Raw genomic sequence first — 16,068 nt, 5'->3', positions numbered from 1 at the left:
TGATTCCACTCGTATGAGGCACCAGAGCAGTCAGAGTCATAGAGACAGAAAGTAGATGGCGTTTGGGGGCGGTTGGGGTTATTAAAGGGGACAGAACTTCTGTTTGGAAGATGAAAAGAGTCATGAAGTTTGGCTGCACAAGGACGTGTAACATGACGGACCTGGGCACTTAAAAATAATTCCGATGGTAAATTTTATGCTGTGTATATTTTACCACATTTAAAAAAAATCTCACACTTAAATATCATTTATCTTGACTGAGTCTCTAGTCCCAGCTCTGCCACCTCCCCTGCCTCAAGGGGTCAGATGAATATTTAAAAGCCGGGAAAGTGAAAGGGTGGAGGGACCTCAGGATTTGGTGACTGTCCAGTTCACACCCACCCAGGCAGGAGTGAGCAGCTGTGGGCTCGGGCGCGCACTGCCCACCTCCGAGCCTGGCGCACCGCTGTCCTGCGGCACCCAGCAGCAGGCCCCCCGCTGAGCGCTGGGCGCACACCGGGGACACCCCAAATCCTGAGGCTGGCCCGTCCCAACGCGCTTCCTGGCGAGCATCACAGTGGACGGGGGACAAAAAGATGGTCTGGTTTCGCTGATTTGTTTTTTAGCATCGGGCTTTGGTTTGTCTGTCGAGTTGTCTTTTTCCCACAGCAGAAGCTGGAGCGGAAGCGAGGCTGTGTGGCTGCCCGGCCGCTGCCCACCAATCCCTCACCCGCGTGGCAGTTCCGGGCCTGCTTACATGTCTCTTGAAAGAGCTAACCTCTGGGAAAGCAAGTGTATTCTGGGATGTGGTGGAATCTTCAGTGGATATTCCATGCAGAGCGTTTGGGTGCTAAAAATACAGCTATCTAGGTGGAAAAACAAAATGCACACCACTCTAGTTCTGCTAAAAGCAATGATAATCATAATAATACAACAATAATACTGAACTCCAAAATGGAGTTTGTGGGATGAGAGCACCAGTCTTCCTTCTTACTCACAAACCATGGCCCCAGCTCCCAGGCTGGCCTGGACTCTGATTTCCTGGTCTCTCGCCCGGAGCAAGCAGCGCTCAGGCTCTGTCTCTGCATCCTTGGGACGGCGTCCCGCTGCCGGCTGCAGGACCCCGTGGAGCTGAGCAGCCTCCCCTGGGCCTCACCCACCACCCCCCTTCTCTGCAGCACCCACACGGGGATGCCACGCCGCTCTCCTCGACCCTCTCGGCTTCACAGCCCCGCACCAGGCACGTGAGCTTTCCTGACTCAAAAACGATCTGGGCTGGGCTCTGTCCACCCCCCGCCCCAAGCACAGCCCGGCCCCTGAGATGCCAGAGAGCGATCTACACCAGCCCACCATGCCCGCTACCCAGACGCCCAGGACTCCTGCTCCTCCCTTTTAAATTGTTCAGGTTTCTTTCCTCTCATTTTATGGATGGGAACAGCTAGGGGTTAATGAACGGGGGTGATGAGGGAGTAGTTATTTCAGAGCAGGACCAGACAGTGAATATTTCCGATGTTGCAGACCAGACAGCCCTAACCCTGCCTGGAAGCAGGACGTGGCCGTCGGGGCGCTGGCCGTGTCCCGGTGGATTCTCTCCTCGACCAGGCTCCAGCCAGGCCGCTCCGAGCCCTCTTCTCCACTCGACCTTGGCCTAGAAAGATGCAAACAAGTGCTAACGTAGCTTCCAACAGCTCAAGGCCGCACCCTAGGATGACTTCAGCCCCCGTAAACGTGTCTGCCTGAGAGAGTTCAAGGTTCCGGCCGGCACCGAAACAGGCTCTGTCTCCCAGCCTCTGCGAGGGTGCTGGCCCACCCAGACGGGTTTCCCGTGGCCACCCCCCTTCCAGCCCTTTGCCATCGTTGGCGTCTCTGACTCTGCGGAGCCCTCCTCACCCCTCCCTCACCCACCCTCCAAAATTCCCGGTCACCTCTCTGCACACAGTTGAGTTCAGTTCACCCCAGACTCTTCCTGTTGCAACAGTGCGTTACTGATTAAAATCTGTCCTGACCACTTTAACTGTGGCCTTGCTTATCTCTGGCAGTTCTGATAAAACTTTACTTATGGACACTGAAATTTGAATTTCACGACATTTTCACCTCATGAACTCTTTTTCTTCGTTTGGTTTTTCTTAACCATTTAAAACTATAAAAGCCATTCTGAGCAGGCAACAAGGCCCCAGGTGGACCCACCGCCAGTGGTCTGCTGGCCCATCTCTGCAAGAATGATCTTGACACGGGCCTCTGCCGCACAATCAAGGCCAAGGGCACAGGGCTGGCCGAGTACGGGGGTCTGAGGGCAGAAGCCTGTAAACGACGACACTCCAGGCGCCCCCCAATGTCCAGCTGCTGAGCCCTGCTTCCTGGTGTTCTTTGCAACAAGAACCCAGTGTCTGAAATCAGACCCTCGGGGCCGCAGGGCTGGAGCTCTGCGTTAGCCCCGGGACGCCTGACGAGCCAGGAGCTCCGGAAATCACCCTCCTTATTCTAACGCCCTTGCCGAGCCAGAAGGCCTCTGCTTTCTCCCAAAGACAACCCCAGGGCCCAGAGGTACAAACTGGAATTCAGAACCTTTTAGCCTCGTTGGTAAGCAGACCCTCTGCCTCCCTCATCCCTGGGGACTAGGCCTTCCTTTCTCTTCTGGGTCAGGGGGCCCCTGCGCTGTGGTCAGGAACCCAAGCAATGTCTACACAAGGCCAAGGAAAAAGCACATTTTTGAAGAGGTTTTATTTCAAACCACAGTCAGAGTCTACCCCGTTAAAAAAACGCTTGTCTGGTCTCCCAGAAGCCAAGGTCGCGGGAAGGAGAGAGGGGCTACCTATTCACACAGCTGAACACCCAGAGCAGGTGAAGGAGCCACAGGCGACCGCCGGCCGGCCCATCGGGGACAACCTGGAGCTCCAGCGGGAGGTCGGGCTCTCCAGACCCCGGCCGCCCGGCCGCCCCGCCGCCCGGGATGCGGAGCGGCCGGCGTAGCCCGGAGATGCGCCCAGACGCGGAGCAGCTGCGCGGCCGCGGGGGCAGGTGGGGCGGGGAGGAGTCCGGCTCCCGCCTCCTTCTGGAAGGTTCCGGCTGCCCTCGGCCTGCTGCGGGGCAGCCCCGGGGGCCCGGGGCCCGGGGGGCTAGTGCTCGGGCTCGGCGTCCATGCAGGACTCCCACGGGTTCCGGGGCATCCGCGGCAGGGAGGCGAGCAGCAGCGCGAGGCCCCCGAGGAAGAGGAGCACGAAGGCCGCGCAGGCGCAGGCGAAGGACCAGGAGTAGGAGTACCCGGTCCACGCGGTGTCCTCGCTGCCCACCATGCGCCTCACCGACTGCCGCATGACCTCCACCGAGACGAAGATGCAGAGGCCTGCGGGCGGAGCCGCACTCAGGGCCTCCGCGCGGGTCGGGCCCGAGCCTGGGGCCCCGGTCGGGAAATTCATTCACGGGTTCGTTAGCAATTAACATCCTCGCTGCCGTGAGGATTGAGTCTTTATACGAAATGGACCAGCCGCCGAGATCTGCCCCCTCCCGGCCCACCGCCCAGAGCTGAGGCCCCGGTCAAATCTGTCCATACCCAGACCCCGGGTAGAGGCGCGAGACTGGGGTGGAAGCATCCCCCAGACCCGGCCCCCGGACAGGAGCCCCCGTCCTACCCGCAAAGACGTAGAACATGGATGCCGGCCTCAGCAGGTAATCCCGCTTCTTCCCAAAGGACAGGAGCACGCAGATGGTTCCCATGATGACAAAGCCCAGGCTGAAGATGGCAATGGCCGCGGCCGAGATGCTGTACTCTGGCACACAAGAGGGCGGAGACCTCGGGACCTCAGAAGGGGCCTCACCCCTGGCACCTTCGGTCACCGCTGGTTGTGCCTGCATTCAGGTTAGTGACACTACCACATTCTTTTGTTCCCATTTCCCAGGTGAGAAAACTGAGGCCTGAGAGATTAAATCACTCCTTCAGAGTCACACAGTGGGGTAACGGGTGGGACCAGGATGTGCACACGACCAAATTCCTTCTCCTAAGGTCTTCTAGGCGCCAAACTCAAGTTCCTCCCTCCAGGGGCAGAGGCCTCAGAAGGAGGTGGGAGATTTGTGGTTGGAGACCTTTCTGGAGCAGAAACCTTCCTCCTAGTGTCAGGGCGGAAGGCAGCACTCAGGCTAGGGGCTGTCTGTCCTGGGACTGACAGGCAGCCTGTGGAAGGAGGACAGAGTGGGGCTTGGTGCCCAAGAGGATCTGTGTGTGTGTGTCAGAGTGTGTGCGTCTGTGCGCATGTCAGTGTGCGCGTGTGCGCACGGCAGTGTGTGCATGTGTGTCAGTGCGTGCGTGTGTGCACATCAGAGTGTGTGCGTGTGTGCACATCAGAGTGCGTGCGTACGTGCACATGTGTGTGTCAGAGTGCGTGCGTGTGCACATCAGTGTGTGTGTGCGCGCGCGTGTCAGGGTGCGTGCGTGTGTGCGTCAGTGTGTCAGTGTGTGTCAGTGTGCGTGTGTCAGAGTGTGCATGTGTGCGCGTCAGTGTGCGTGCATGTGTCAGAGTGCATGTGTGTGTGCACGTCAGTGTGTGCGTGTGTCAGAGTGTGTGCGTGTGTGCGCGTCAGTGTGCGCGTGTGTGCACACCCACGCCGCATGCAGTTGGTCTGCACACCTGCACATGTGGGCTGTACTCAGGCCCCCAGGGCACGTGCGCTCCAGGGCCCCTCACGCATCTGCCCGGGTCCCCGCCCTCTGGTTCTCAGGGAGTGATCTGTGGGTGATGGAGGGACTCAGACTCCCCGCAGACTCGGAGCCTCCAGCCCTGAAAACCATCAGAGCGATCTTGCGTCCTTGTCCCATTTTCAGAGCTCCTGGGACAGTGGCTTCCCTTGGGCTCTCTGGGAAAAGGTACTCCTTGTGCCGTTTGGGAGCTACCGGGAAGCATCTCTTTTACGCCCGAGCGCTGCTGCCGGGACGCTCAGGATGCCTGGGGATGGGGCAGAGGGTGACCAGGCTGCTGCTCAGGTGCTGCCTGTCGTGGAGAGCACGTCGAGGCTCTTCGTGATTTTTTGGCTCAGCGACGGACGTGTGGCCAGAACCACTCTCCCTCCCCTCCCTGCTCTGCACACGGCTCACCTTTCTGAGTGGTGACATGGAAGATCTCCGAGCTCTCGCCTGGGTTAAAATGCCTGAAGTAGGAACAGTTTTTCTCTGCAAGGAGGGAGACAGCCTATGAGTTGAGAGAAAGGGCTGCAGCCGGGGCAGAATCTTGGTGGAGAGACGGCAGGCGCAGTCCCCCGGGGGGCTTCTGGCTGGCTCTCTGCTGCCCAGACCCTGCCTTTGGGCTGAAACAAACATATTCCTCCAGCCCTTAGGCCCAAATGTTGGTAGGCGAGGGGGCTGCATAGGGGCTGGGAGATCTTCAGGGAGCTGAGGCTAATTGGGTCCAGGGGGCAGAGAGCACTGGGGCACTGAGCCCATTAGGCAGACAGGGCAACTGAGGGCCAGAGCTCCAGTCATCTGTTAGGGGGTGCAGGACACGTGGTCAACAGAGGGCCAAGCAGTGGTTCTCAGCCCCCAGGGACACGCAGCAGTGTGTGGACACGTGTGTGTCACTGCTGGGCAGGCCTGCTCCCGGCGTCTAGTGGGTAGCGGCCCAGGATGCACAGGATGGCCCCTGCACACAGAGGGGCCGGGCCCACGTGTCAGCGGTGCTGAGGCGGACAAACCCCGGATCACGTCCGTCTAGGGCTGGGCGCCTCGTCAGCATCCAGGCCCACCCTGAGGCGCGCGGTGTGACCTGGGAAGCAAGGTGTTTTTCAGGAGCTTTCCAGGAGATTCTGACGCTCATCCAGGTTTAGAAGCCTGGTGCCAGGCTCCTTCAGAGCCCCACCGAAGGGCTTTCCTGCGTGGGCCACCTGTGTGGAGCTGGGTGAAGGGCAGAGAACCTCTAACTGAGGCCCACACGTGGCCATCCCATCATGTCGTCAGGCCTAGAAGCAGCGCAGATCAGACCTCCCCAGGTGAGCTGTTTGGCCCACGTGATTAGTGTCTGAAAAGCCACGGAAGATCTGTGTTGCCAGGAGGACCAAAAGTCTGGATTTGATGGGGGGGCAGAGGGAAAATTCAGAACAGAGAAATTCACACTGATTCTCAGTATAATTTCTCTTCCATTTTTCTCCTTTAACCTCTCCTATAGATATACTGTAAAATCAAAGGGTAGTCTTAATGCTCATTGAATACAGTTTAACATTCTATACTCCTGATTTAGGAAGTAGATGAATGGGTTATTTTATACTATTTTGTTTATTAAAAAAAAAAAAACTAAATTTGGTTGCTTTTTATTTGTGTGAGGCCCTTCATTGAATTCTTTTTCCTGTGGATCCCTGAACCTCAATAGAAAAGCATCTCTGCTCCTAGTTTGGTTGGCATCTCATTTGTGCATTCTTTACCTTCAGGCTACATTTAAATGACCACTGGGAGTTTGATACCTAGTTTCTTTTGGAAACAAACCCAAGGTGCTATCAAAGGCATAGCTCTCGTTGGGGTCCAGGCTTCTGTCTGCCTGACTGTGTCCTCTTCTTCCACTGAAGCCTGTGGCCTCCACCTCCCCCCCCCAGTGTCAGGGTTACTGCTGCTCCCCGGCCGAGGAAGAGAATGACCCTGGGCGTTGGAGGCTGGTTTAGCAGCAGTAACTGTTCTGTGAGGTCAACAGCCTTTCCTTTGAGTGTCTATATTTAAATCACTTTCCCTGTGCACTGAGTTACCTGGGGTGTGTGGCCACCGCTGGCCAGGCCAGGGCTGATGCTGCTTTTTTCTCTCTCGCAGCTTCTGGGGCTATTTTAAAGCATAATGGAACCCTCTAGCATTCGTTAGATTATTAGCTATAGATTCTCTTGAATCCCTGCTTCAGAATGCCCCGTGCTATGTCATAGGTCTCCCAATGTCTCCCCTCCCTTTGGACAGAGGAACAATGTCCGTCTCATTCTTTAAGGGCCGATTTCGGCTGTCATTGAAAACCCTCTGGAAAGAAGTGGCTGAACGCACGTGTATTCAGCCCTGGCTCGTCGCAAGCCCTGAGTTAAAAGCCTTCGGCACAAACGGCCTGGAGATAAAGGCCCGTCGGGAGCCCGGCCAAGGCCCAGCTGGTCGGCAGGTCCGTGTAGCCAAGGCTTCTCTTGCCCGGGGAGGGTGCGGGGTGTCAGCCCCACCCCAGACACCAGGCTCCTGGGAAAGCCAGTCTGCAGACTGGGGGGGGCAAGCACAGCCTTCCCCGCCTTCCCTCTATTAAGTGCTCTCACACGCGGGGGCTGCGGGTGGCCACCCACTCAGGGCATCTGCAAGGCTCAGCTTCTTTCTGACGTGGCTGCTCTTTGGGCGCGAGGATGGCTTGGCCAACCCTGTCTGTCCTCTTGGACTTAGCACACGAGGAAGGCCAGCGTCCTCTGCCCTGAACCAGGAGAAGCCTCCACTCCGGGGCCCCGTGGCTGCCCATTGGAGACCACGGTCCCTTTGCGGTCCCATTCAGGATAAATCAGCTCGGGCACCTGCCAGGGTCCCTCCAGAATTGCCCGGGGCCCTGTTGGGATGGGCAGACCCTGTCCCCACCCCTTAGCTTGGGTGCCATCTGGGTAAACAGCGTCAAGGGCAACTTGGAAAGGAAGGGCGTTTGAGGTGGGCCCTGCGTGGACCACGTAGTGATGGGCGGAGGGGTGGGAGGGGAGGGGCGGACCGTGTGCAGATTCTGAGCTTTCTCGCCTGTGCCTCTCTGACGTCCCTCCACACCCTGCCCCACCCTCCACCCCAGCCTCCATCCCACCTGCGGGGAGCTCAGGACCTGCAGCTTTGCCTTGATGGGCTCTGGCCCCTTCACGGGGCAGGAGAAGCAAGTGCTTTGGACCAGGGTGCCACGGTGGTGACCTGGGACCATAATTAGGAGCACTGAGTCTCCTCCAGCCTCCTTGTCTCTGCAAATGGCTCACGGTGATTTTAATATTTGTATTTCTCTTTTTTTATGTGTTTCAGAAATGGATTATTCCTTAAAAAAATGTTGTAAAGCAGTTACTGGGGTTGGACTATTTGGCTAAGCAGACATTCTGATTAAGGGAGTGACTGTCTGTGCAGAATCACATCTGTGCCAGTTTCAGAGACGTAGAACAGGAGGCACACTGAGCCCCAAGCTGAACCTGAGTTAACACAGATCCTCCTCTGACAGTGGGAACAGCCTGTATGGTTAGGAGAGGCCTCGGGGCTTTCACTGAGACTTCGTCAACCCAGTGCTGGTTGATGCAGACTTTAATGTGTTAAAAAAATATACCTTGTGGATTTGCACAAAACAAGGGAACTAGTGTGAGGGTCAGGAGACGTGTTTCGCCCGTGTGTTACTCGCATCTCTGCCACGGTTGTCTTCACCCTTTTTGTAAAAGAAGTTCTTGATCCTCCCGACAGCGGCTTCCCTGTGCTCTGTGTTCTCCCACCCCTGACAGAAGGGGGCTGGAGAAACCCTCCAGACCTGGCCCCAGAGCTCCAGAGCACTGCGGTTGTACGCGGGAGAAGTCTAGGCGTGGCCAGTCTCCGGCACGGCTCCTGTGCGTGGCAAAGGAGCCTCTGAGAGTCTTGGGGTCAGTGGCATCATATTCTTTCATTGGGCCCCAGTCCTGCATCAAGTACTGGAAGAGAAGCTGGGCCACTAGTGAAACTGGGCTCTGGGGCAGGCTGCTGCCAGGTGCTAAAGAGGCAGAGTCTAGAAAGAACGTTCCACCCAGCCCAGGGGCAAGGGATGACCCTCCTGAGGATTCATTTGGGCTTTCAGACGGGCAGCCTCTTCTGACAACTGGGAAGCCCCTATTCTCATTCTGGAGATGTTGGAATGGACCTCAGATGTTGATGTTGTGCGCGGCCGTCCTTCTAAGGCTCGTGGTCCGTGGAAAGCCCAGATTAGACCGTTCGTGTCCTCGGAGCCTCCAGCTCCCTACGGCTGAGCGGGACCTTGAAAAGCTTCCTCTGTGGCACCAGCGCTGCGTGCAGCCTCCTCTCGGCCGTGTCGGATCAGAGCTGGTCTCCACTGTGTGCGCTTGGTCAGCGGCTGTGGGAGTGGTGTTTGGACGTGCAGTGGAGAGTGTGGGAGGGACTGGAGAGCAGAGAGACTTGGATTTGAGACGTCAGCCCTGAGAAAGCCACTCTGAGCCCCACGTGTGGAGTGAGAACCACCTGTAGAATCAGAGCCTCCTCACCGGCTTGTGTGATGAGTGGTATGAGGTAGCAGCTAAGGTGAGGTTTAGGTGTGTGCGTCCTGGCTGGTCCGCCACGGTAACTGTGTGACCTTGGTCACGTCACTCGACTTCTTTGTCCCTTGTTTTCTTTATTTTTTTTAAAATTTATTATTTATTTACTTATTTATTTATTGGCTGTGTTGGGTCTTCGTTGCTGCACGCGGGCTTTCTCTAGCTGCAGCGAGCAGGGGCTACTCTTCGCTGTGGTGCGGGGGCTCCTCATTGCTGTGGCTTCTCTTGTTGCAGAGCACAGGCTCTAGGCGCGTGGGCTTCAGTAGTTGTGGCACATGGGCTCAATAGTTGTGGCGCACGGGCTTCGTTGCTCCGTGGCATGTGGGATCTTCCCGGCCCAGGGATCGAACCCGTGTCCCCTGCACTGGCAGGTGGGTTCTTAACCACTGCGCCACCAGGGAAGCCCTGTCCCTTGTTCTCTTTATCTGTAAGATTGGGTGATGATAATAGCATGGACCTTGTAAATGGTTTTATGAAGATTAGATGATCCTGATCACTGTCTATCTTCTGTCTATCTGTTCTTCCTATCTGTCTGTCTGTCTGTCTATCATCTATCATCTTTCAGCCCACTGCCTTCTGGCCTCCGTGTTTTCTAAGAAAAATAAGCTGTTTAATCTTACTAAGAATCCCGTGTATGTCACGCGTTTGCGTCCCCTGTTGCTTCCAAAGTTCTCTGTCTTTCTCTTTCAGTGGCTTGATGACGCACCAAGGTGCGAACCTATCCTGCTTGGAGTTCATGAAGCTTCGTGGGTTTGTAGATTAATGCTTTTCATCAAATTTGGGAAATTTTCAGCCATTACTTTTCACGTAACCTTCCTGCTCCTCTGTCTCTGCGCCTCGCTCCTCTTTCTCTGAGACTGCTCTTATGCATGTGTTAGTACATTTGATACTGTCCCACAGGTCTCTGAGGCTCTGTTCGTTTTTTTCCCTGTCTGTTCTTAGACTAACTAATCTCAATTGACCTATCTTCAAGGTCACTGCTTTTTTTCTTCTTTCGTCTGTATAACCCCTCTAGTGAATTTTTCATTTCAGCTGTTGTACTTCGAAATTCCAAATTTCTATTGGGTCTTTTAAAAATCATTTATATCTCTTTATGGATAGTCTCTATTTCATGAGATATTCTCATCTTCATTTTAGCTCTTTAAACATGGTTTCTTTCCGTTCTTTGTATCTAAAATAGCTGATGTAAAATCTTTCCCTAGTAAGTCCTCTACCTGGGCTTCCTAAGGGTCTGCTGGCTGCGTTCCCACCTCAGCCCTGCCCCTGGCCGATGTATGGGCCACACTTTCTTAGTTGTTGGGAACATGGCTTGTGATTTTTTTTAATTTAAAAATTAAAACTCAACATTTTAAACAATATAAAGTAGCAACTCTGGAAATCAGATGTGCAGTCTTCCCCGGAGTTTGTTCCTGTGGCTGTGTGTATTGTTGCTTGTTAAGTGACATTTCTGAATTGATTTTGTGAAATCTGTATTCATGTATGGCCACCGAAATCTCTGCTCAGTCAGTTTGGTGGTCAGCTCACAGAGAGCTCCTAAAATGCTTGGAACTAAGACACCTCCCAGTCTTTGCTGCGGGGCTCTGTGCTAAGCAGAGAACTCAGCTTCAGTCGCCTGCATTTCTGCCTTAGCTGTTTTTTTTCTTTCCCTTCCTCTCTCTCGCTCTTCTCACACGGCTGTTGGTTTTCTAGGCTATGACAGAGTCGGGAGGGGAGAACAGGAATAGAGCAAGTTAAGACACCACAGAACTCACTGTCCCACTGAGATTCATCCATTTTTCTTGAATAAGCACTTGCTGGATGGCTGCAAGACTGATTGATTTACCATCTAGAGCTCTGAAAAAGCTTATTGTGACCATTCTGGCTAACGTGCTCATTGTTTTTAATGGAGAAGAGGATTTCTGGAGGTTCTTGCTCTGTTATTCTTTCTGATATCGTCCAAAGTGAATATTTGCGAGGCACTTAGTGTCTGGCGGACGGCGCCGTGTTGTGTTCGCAGTTGCTGATGCTGTGTAAATAAATGCGAACACGAGGGAACCCTCTTCCTCCCTCTGGAAAAGAGTGACCCACAGAGCACAGGAAGGATGGCGGGGAAGGAGAAGATGCCCACTTGCAGAGAAAGGGGAGGGGAGGGGCAGGAGTACGCGTGGGAGGCTCTTTGGAGGTGAGGCAGGGCTCACAAGGATGGAAGGTATGATTCACTCTGGACCAAGGAAGACGGCCTGGAGATAGACTCTGCTCGGGCTCGAGGCCAAGCATGCCGGCACGTCCCCTGTCCCTGGTCCAGTCGCCTCCCACCCGTCTGTGTGTCCTTGTATAGGTGCACCTCCCCTCCCTGCTCTTCTCTGTAAACTCGCCAGACTTTAAAAGGCCAGTGCCAAGGACAGGTGGACAGGACCGTAACAGTGCGTTCCCAGGCATGGTCCCCGGAGAATCTGCCCTGCCCTGCCCTGCCCTGCCCTGCCCTGCCCACGGGGTTGGTTAGAGGATGCATCTGTTTATGGGTGTGCTCAGCAGCTGCCAAGGGGCGTGGGCATCTGGGCCATGTGATACCCTTCGAGCCCTCGTCCTGCCCGCTAAAGCCCTCAGGCCCGGGACTCGGTGTTTCCGAGACAGCTGGGTCTTTACGAGTCTTCCGGGTGTCCAGCGGGAGAGAGCAGGGCAGGGGTTTCCTGGAGGCAGCAGGAGGGGCGGGAAGAGGGAGGAGGGAAGTGGAGGAAAGGGGTTTGGGCTCCTTTGTCCCCCACAGGCCGCAACGTCTTCGGGGACTGAGCAGTGACTTTCTCGAAGGGCAGGGTTCTAGGAGCACCCAGTCTGATAACAGGGAATGATGCTGAAAGCCGGGTGGGACGCTGCGCTCGCCCTGGTCCACGGCCGCCGTGGACCGACAGCTGTGAGCACGGACGGCCCTTCCTGTTGCTGAGCCCAAGCCCCACGTTTTACAGGAAGAGGCGGAGGCTGTGACCGGCTTCGTCGACCCCCGACGCCCGTCGGGGGCCGAGGCCTCTGGTTCCCCGCACACGGCCCTCTCCCCCGCCCCCGCCCTGCTTGCTGTGGATGCGGAGGGAGCCCGGTCTGCAGAGCCGACGTGTGGCCCTCGTGCCCGGCGCTGGCAGCGAGCCGCGCTCCTTCGCGGTGCGGCTGGCTCGCGAGGCAGGAAACCCCGCGGGAGGAAGGGCGCGCTCATCCGGAAGGGGGCCTGGCCGAGGGAGGCTGCGCGGCGCAGGGGCCCCCCCGGCAGCCGGTCCCGCCTCGCGGGCGCGCGAGCCGTGCCCCCGCCGCCCGCGCCCGGGAGGGGACCCCCGTGCCCCCGCTCTGCGCCCGCCGCCCCGAGATCCGTGACCCCCCGAGCACGGAGGCCGCGGCCTCCTCCCGCGCAGGGCCCCGTCCACGCGCCGGCCCGGAGCCCCCCTCCCCGGCCAGCCCCAGGGTCCCCTCCGCCCGTGACCGCAGGGACAGGGTGGGCCGGGCGCCCCGAGCCCCCCAGGACGGAAGGAGCTGGGGACGCGCACAGGCCCCGGCCTCGGGAGGGGCGGGCGCGGGGCACTCACCCCCGGGCAGCGTGGCGGGTCCGCAGCCCCGGCCCCGGCCGTCGCCCGCGACGATCCGCTGGGTGCAGAGCCGCCAGAGGCCGAAGTGGGCCGCCTCGCAGCTGGCGTTGTGCGGGTCCAGGTGCGGGCTGAGCACGGCCCAGTGGTCGGTCACCACGGCCACCAGGGCCAGCGCGGCGCCCACCAGCAGGCAGAAGAGGGTGGCGCGGACCTTCGGGGCTGCGGTCAGAGCCATGGCGGGGCCGGCGCCGTGTCCTCCGGGCGGCGGGCGCGGCCGCTGAGGTCAGGGGCCCGGGGGGGCGGCCGGGCGAGCAGCTGCCCCGGCGCGTCGGCGGCCGGACGGCCTTCTGTTCGTGCGCGTCCAGGCTCGGAGCCCAGGACGGCTGCTCCTCGGGTTTCAGGGCTTGGCTTCCCCCCCTGGAGCCAGGACGGCGCTCGGGCGGGGCGAGGACAGAGGGCCCTGAGGGGACCGCGGAGCCTCCGGAGCCGGAGCGGGGCCCGCGCCTGGCCTCTGGGCCGCAGGAGGAAGGGCACGGCCGGGCCCGGGCAGGGGCCCCGGGGGACCCAGCCTGTGCAGCCTCTGTCCCCGCCCTGGGCCGGCCGGTCGCGGGCCGGGGCGAATGGGCCCTCGTCCCCGGGGGTCTGGGCGGGAGCCTGCCAAGGGACCTCTCGGGGGTGCGCTGCCCAGGACCTCTGGAGCCCACCGCGCAGGCAGGCACGCGAGACCTAAACCCCACCGCGTCCCAAACCGGTGGTCCCCGAGCCTCGCGTTACCCTGCGCTCGTTCCCTCTCAGTTCTCTTTCCAGTCCTCCGACTGGGTCCAGAAAAGCTCTGTTTAGGGTTAGGAAGTCTTTAATGCCTTTCTGATGCTTGCGGATCAAAGAAGAGCCTAGAGTGGACAAAAAACCCGGCTGGATCTGACTGGAGTGCTGTTATCATTGTACTGTTTCAGTGTTACCTTCTATTAAAGATTTTCCAGTTATGTTGTCATTTACAGAATAAATATACGTAACTAAAAAGAAAAGAAGAAGGCTGATTACCGGTGACTATTACAGGCTAATGGCGGGTGGATACAGCAGAGGACGTGTGGGAGTTTGGAACCACCACGCAAGGGTCCTGCTCTCCATACGCGCCCTCCCCCCGCCCGGCGGCAGGTTCTTCAGGCTGGAGCCCTGCCCCGCTCCTGGGCTCTGCATCTCATTTCTCAAGTCACCCGCAGCCTCTTTTGGGGTGTATCCAGGAGGCTGTCGCGTGGCCAGGAACAGACCCCCGAGCTGGGCAGGCGCTTGGCCTCTAGAATCCCGGCCACAGGTCGACACAGCTTACAGAGAGGCCGCCTGTGCGGGAGACCTGGGGAAGCTGACGTTCTTGGCTCAGGCCCCTCTACAAAAGACAGATTGATGAGAGAAACGCGCACAAATTAATGTAAGTTTTATGTGGCACAGGAGTCTTGGTGAAAAATGAAGACCTAAAGAAACAGTTACACGTGAGGCTTTTTTTTTTGAGTAGTGTGTTTTCTGTAATACTTTAATTTTTTCCCTAAATGAAAACATGTTCATTATAAAAATGCAACCACATGCATGTATATGGGGAAGACAAGCTGTTTCTGCATTCCTTGTCTGTGACACCCTGTTCCTCCTCCAGAGAGAGACGCTGAGCGTGATGTGAGCCTGGGCGCTTGACCGCGCGCTGTGTGTGATGAAGAGGGGAGCAAAAGGGTCGAGTGAAGGGCAGGAAACTGGGGGGGAAGCAAGGTCTGTCCATTCAGATGCTCTCCACGTTGTGGGACGTTTGCTCCGTTCTTCCGGGTGCAAGGAGGGCACGTCTCACGTGAGCATCTCAAGACCTGTGTCAGGGGTGGATCAGAGAGGCCTTCCTGCACCTGCCATTCCTCAGATTCCTTCCGCTTGAAATGCGCAACCTGCCAAGGTACCATGTCTCAGGGCAGCATGTCCTGAACCCCTTTGTGGCTGATGAAGGAACCTAGAGAGAGGGTGTCACGAGCCAGGGAACAGCCCCCACCGCACCCCGTGAAGAAGCGCAGGGCCGAGACCTCGGGGCTCCAGCCACAGGCTGGCCTGGACCTCCCCGTCACGCACCAGCCCCTCATCCCGGTTATGGTCTCCCAGCAGCTTCCCTCTGAACGTCCCTCACCTGTGGCCCCTGCTCTCCCTGCCCACACCCCCTCCCCAACCCGTCACGACCCAGCGACTTGCTGACACCTGTCACCGCCTGCTCCAGGTCAGAGAGTGCCTGTCTGTCTCCAGGCCGCTGGGCCCCCCCCAGGGAGGACTCCCGGAAGCTGCGACACAACACGGGCCCTCAGGCCCCTCGCGTGGCCCCTGTGGGCCCAGCTTCAGGGGCCAGGCACCCGCGGTCTCAGGCGGTGCTGGGTGGCCTGAGGCAGACCCACCGTGTGCCAGGCACCCCAGCCAAGCAGCAGCTGGCGAGCAAGAAGAAGGTTCTGGTGTTTTAGGACAGAACATCTAGGAAGAAGCAATGCCCATTTTAGCCCTACGAGTAAACATGGTGGCATCTGAAGAACTAAAAGTGCATTTTGAATTTCCCGGTGTGCTGGGGGTGGCATCCTGAGCTTTCCAGCACCCAGAGCCCCCGAAGGCCTTGGACAGTGTCCTCAGGGGGCCTGGCCCACGGGCGCCCTCAGCCTCAGCCCCGCAGGCCCCTCAGAGAAGCCGGGCTGCGTCGGCCCCAGTGGGGGACAGGTTTGTGCCACACATGGGGGCCCTTATCCTCAGCCCAGCAGCAAAAGCATGAAGGACTGCTGGCCTTTTTCCTCCGGGGTAGGTTCTGTGTCCATCTAGCTCGAGGTTGGCAGCCCCAGGGGTTGCAGGCACTGCCCGGCTGTCTGCCCCGCTCCGTAGACCTTGCTGGGCCAGGGAGGGGCTCCGTGGAGGCCGAAGCCAGCCCGCCAGCGTCCTCCACTCAGGTCCTGCCCTTTCCTGGGGAGCCGGCCAGCCCTGGGGTCAGAGCCCCGCTCTGCCGGCCTCAAGCTGCGTGCCAGGCGAGGCGACACGGCCACAGGTTTCGGGGATTAGGACCTGGGCGTCTTTGGGGGCCACGGCTCTGCCTTCCACAGGCATGGATATATGATTTGCTTGAGTTTTTCTGGCATCACCTTGCAGCTCAGGTGCAGGGATGGAGAGGTGGGAGGTGAGATTGAAGGAGGGTTGGAGCTCTCCCAGGAGTGAAAACTAGATGTAAGAGGCTGAAGAAACTGAGTGCAACAGCAAGGGTGAGTTTAAAGGATGATTTGCCAGGTCTGGTTAGGGTTGGGGTCTGGTTAGG

At 57.9% G+C, this 16,068-nt stretch overlaps 1 protein-coding gene across 1 annotated transcript; it reads right to left on the bottom strand.

Annotated features, from left to right (window-relative positions):
* Positions 1-3,095: 3,095 nt before the first annotated feature.
* Positions 3,096-12,996, bottom strand: CACNG1 (calcium voltage-gated channel auxiliary subunit gamma 1). The gene is made up of 4 exons (XM_057715949.1): positions 12,762-12,996; positions 5,066-5,140; positions 3,609-3,746; positions 3,096-3,322 (listed from the first exon to the last, which is right to left on the bottom strand). Exons 1-4 carry the CDS (start codon positions 12,994-12,996, stop codon positions 3,096-3,098), a joined length of 675 nt encoding a protein of 224 aa, XP_057571932.1.
* Positions 12,997-16,068: the final 3,072 nt, after the last annotated feature.

Source organism: Hippopotamus amphibius, chromosome 17 (genome assembly GCF_030028045.1).
Source record: "Hippopotamus amphibius kiboko isolate mHipAmp2 chromosome 17, mHipAmp2.hap2, whole genome shotgun sequence".
In the NCBI taxonomy this organism is placed as follows: domain Eukaryota; kingdom Metazoa; phylum Chordata; class Mammalia; order Artiodactyla; family Hippopotamidae; genus Hippopotamus; species Hippopotamus amphibius.
Note: the sequence above shows the minus strand (reverse complement) of the source record. Positions and strands in the feature narration are given on the sequence as shown.

Excerpts from the sequence above, each read along its gene's own strand:
- CACNG1 (XM_057715949.1), bottom strand. The coding sequence starts at position 12,996 with ATGGCTCTGACCGCAGCCCCGAAGGTCCGCGCCACCCTCTTCTGCCTG. Across the intron at positions 5,141-12,761 it reads ACCCGCCACGCTGCCCGGGG|AGAAAAACTGTTCCTACTTC; the intron begins GTGAGTGCCCCG and ends CCCTCCTTGCAG. Across the intron at positions 3,323-3,608 it reads CATGTTCTACGTCTTTGCGG|GCCTCTGCATCTTCGTCTCG; the intron begins GTAGGACGGGGG and ends CTCCGCCCGCAG.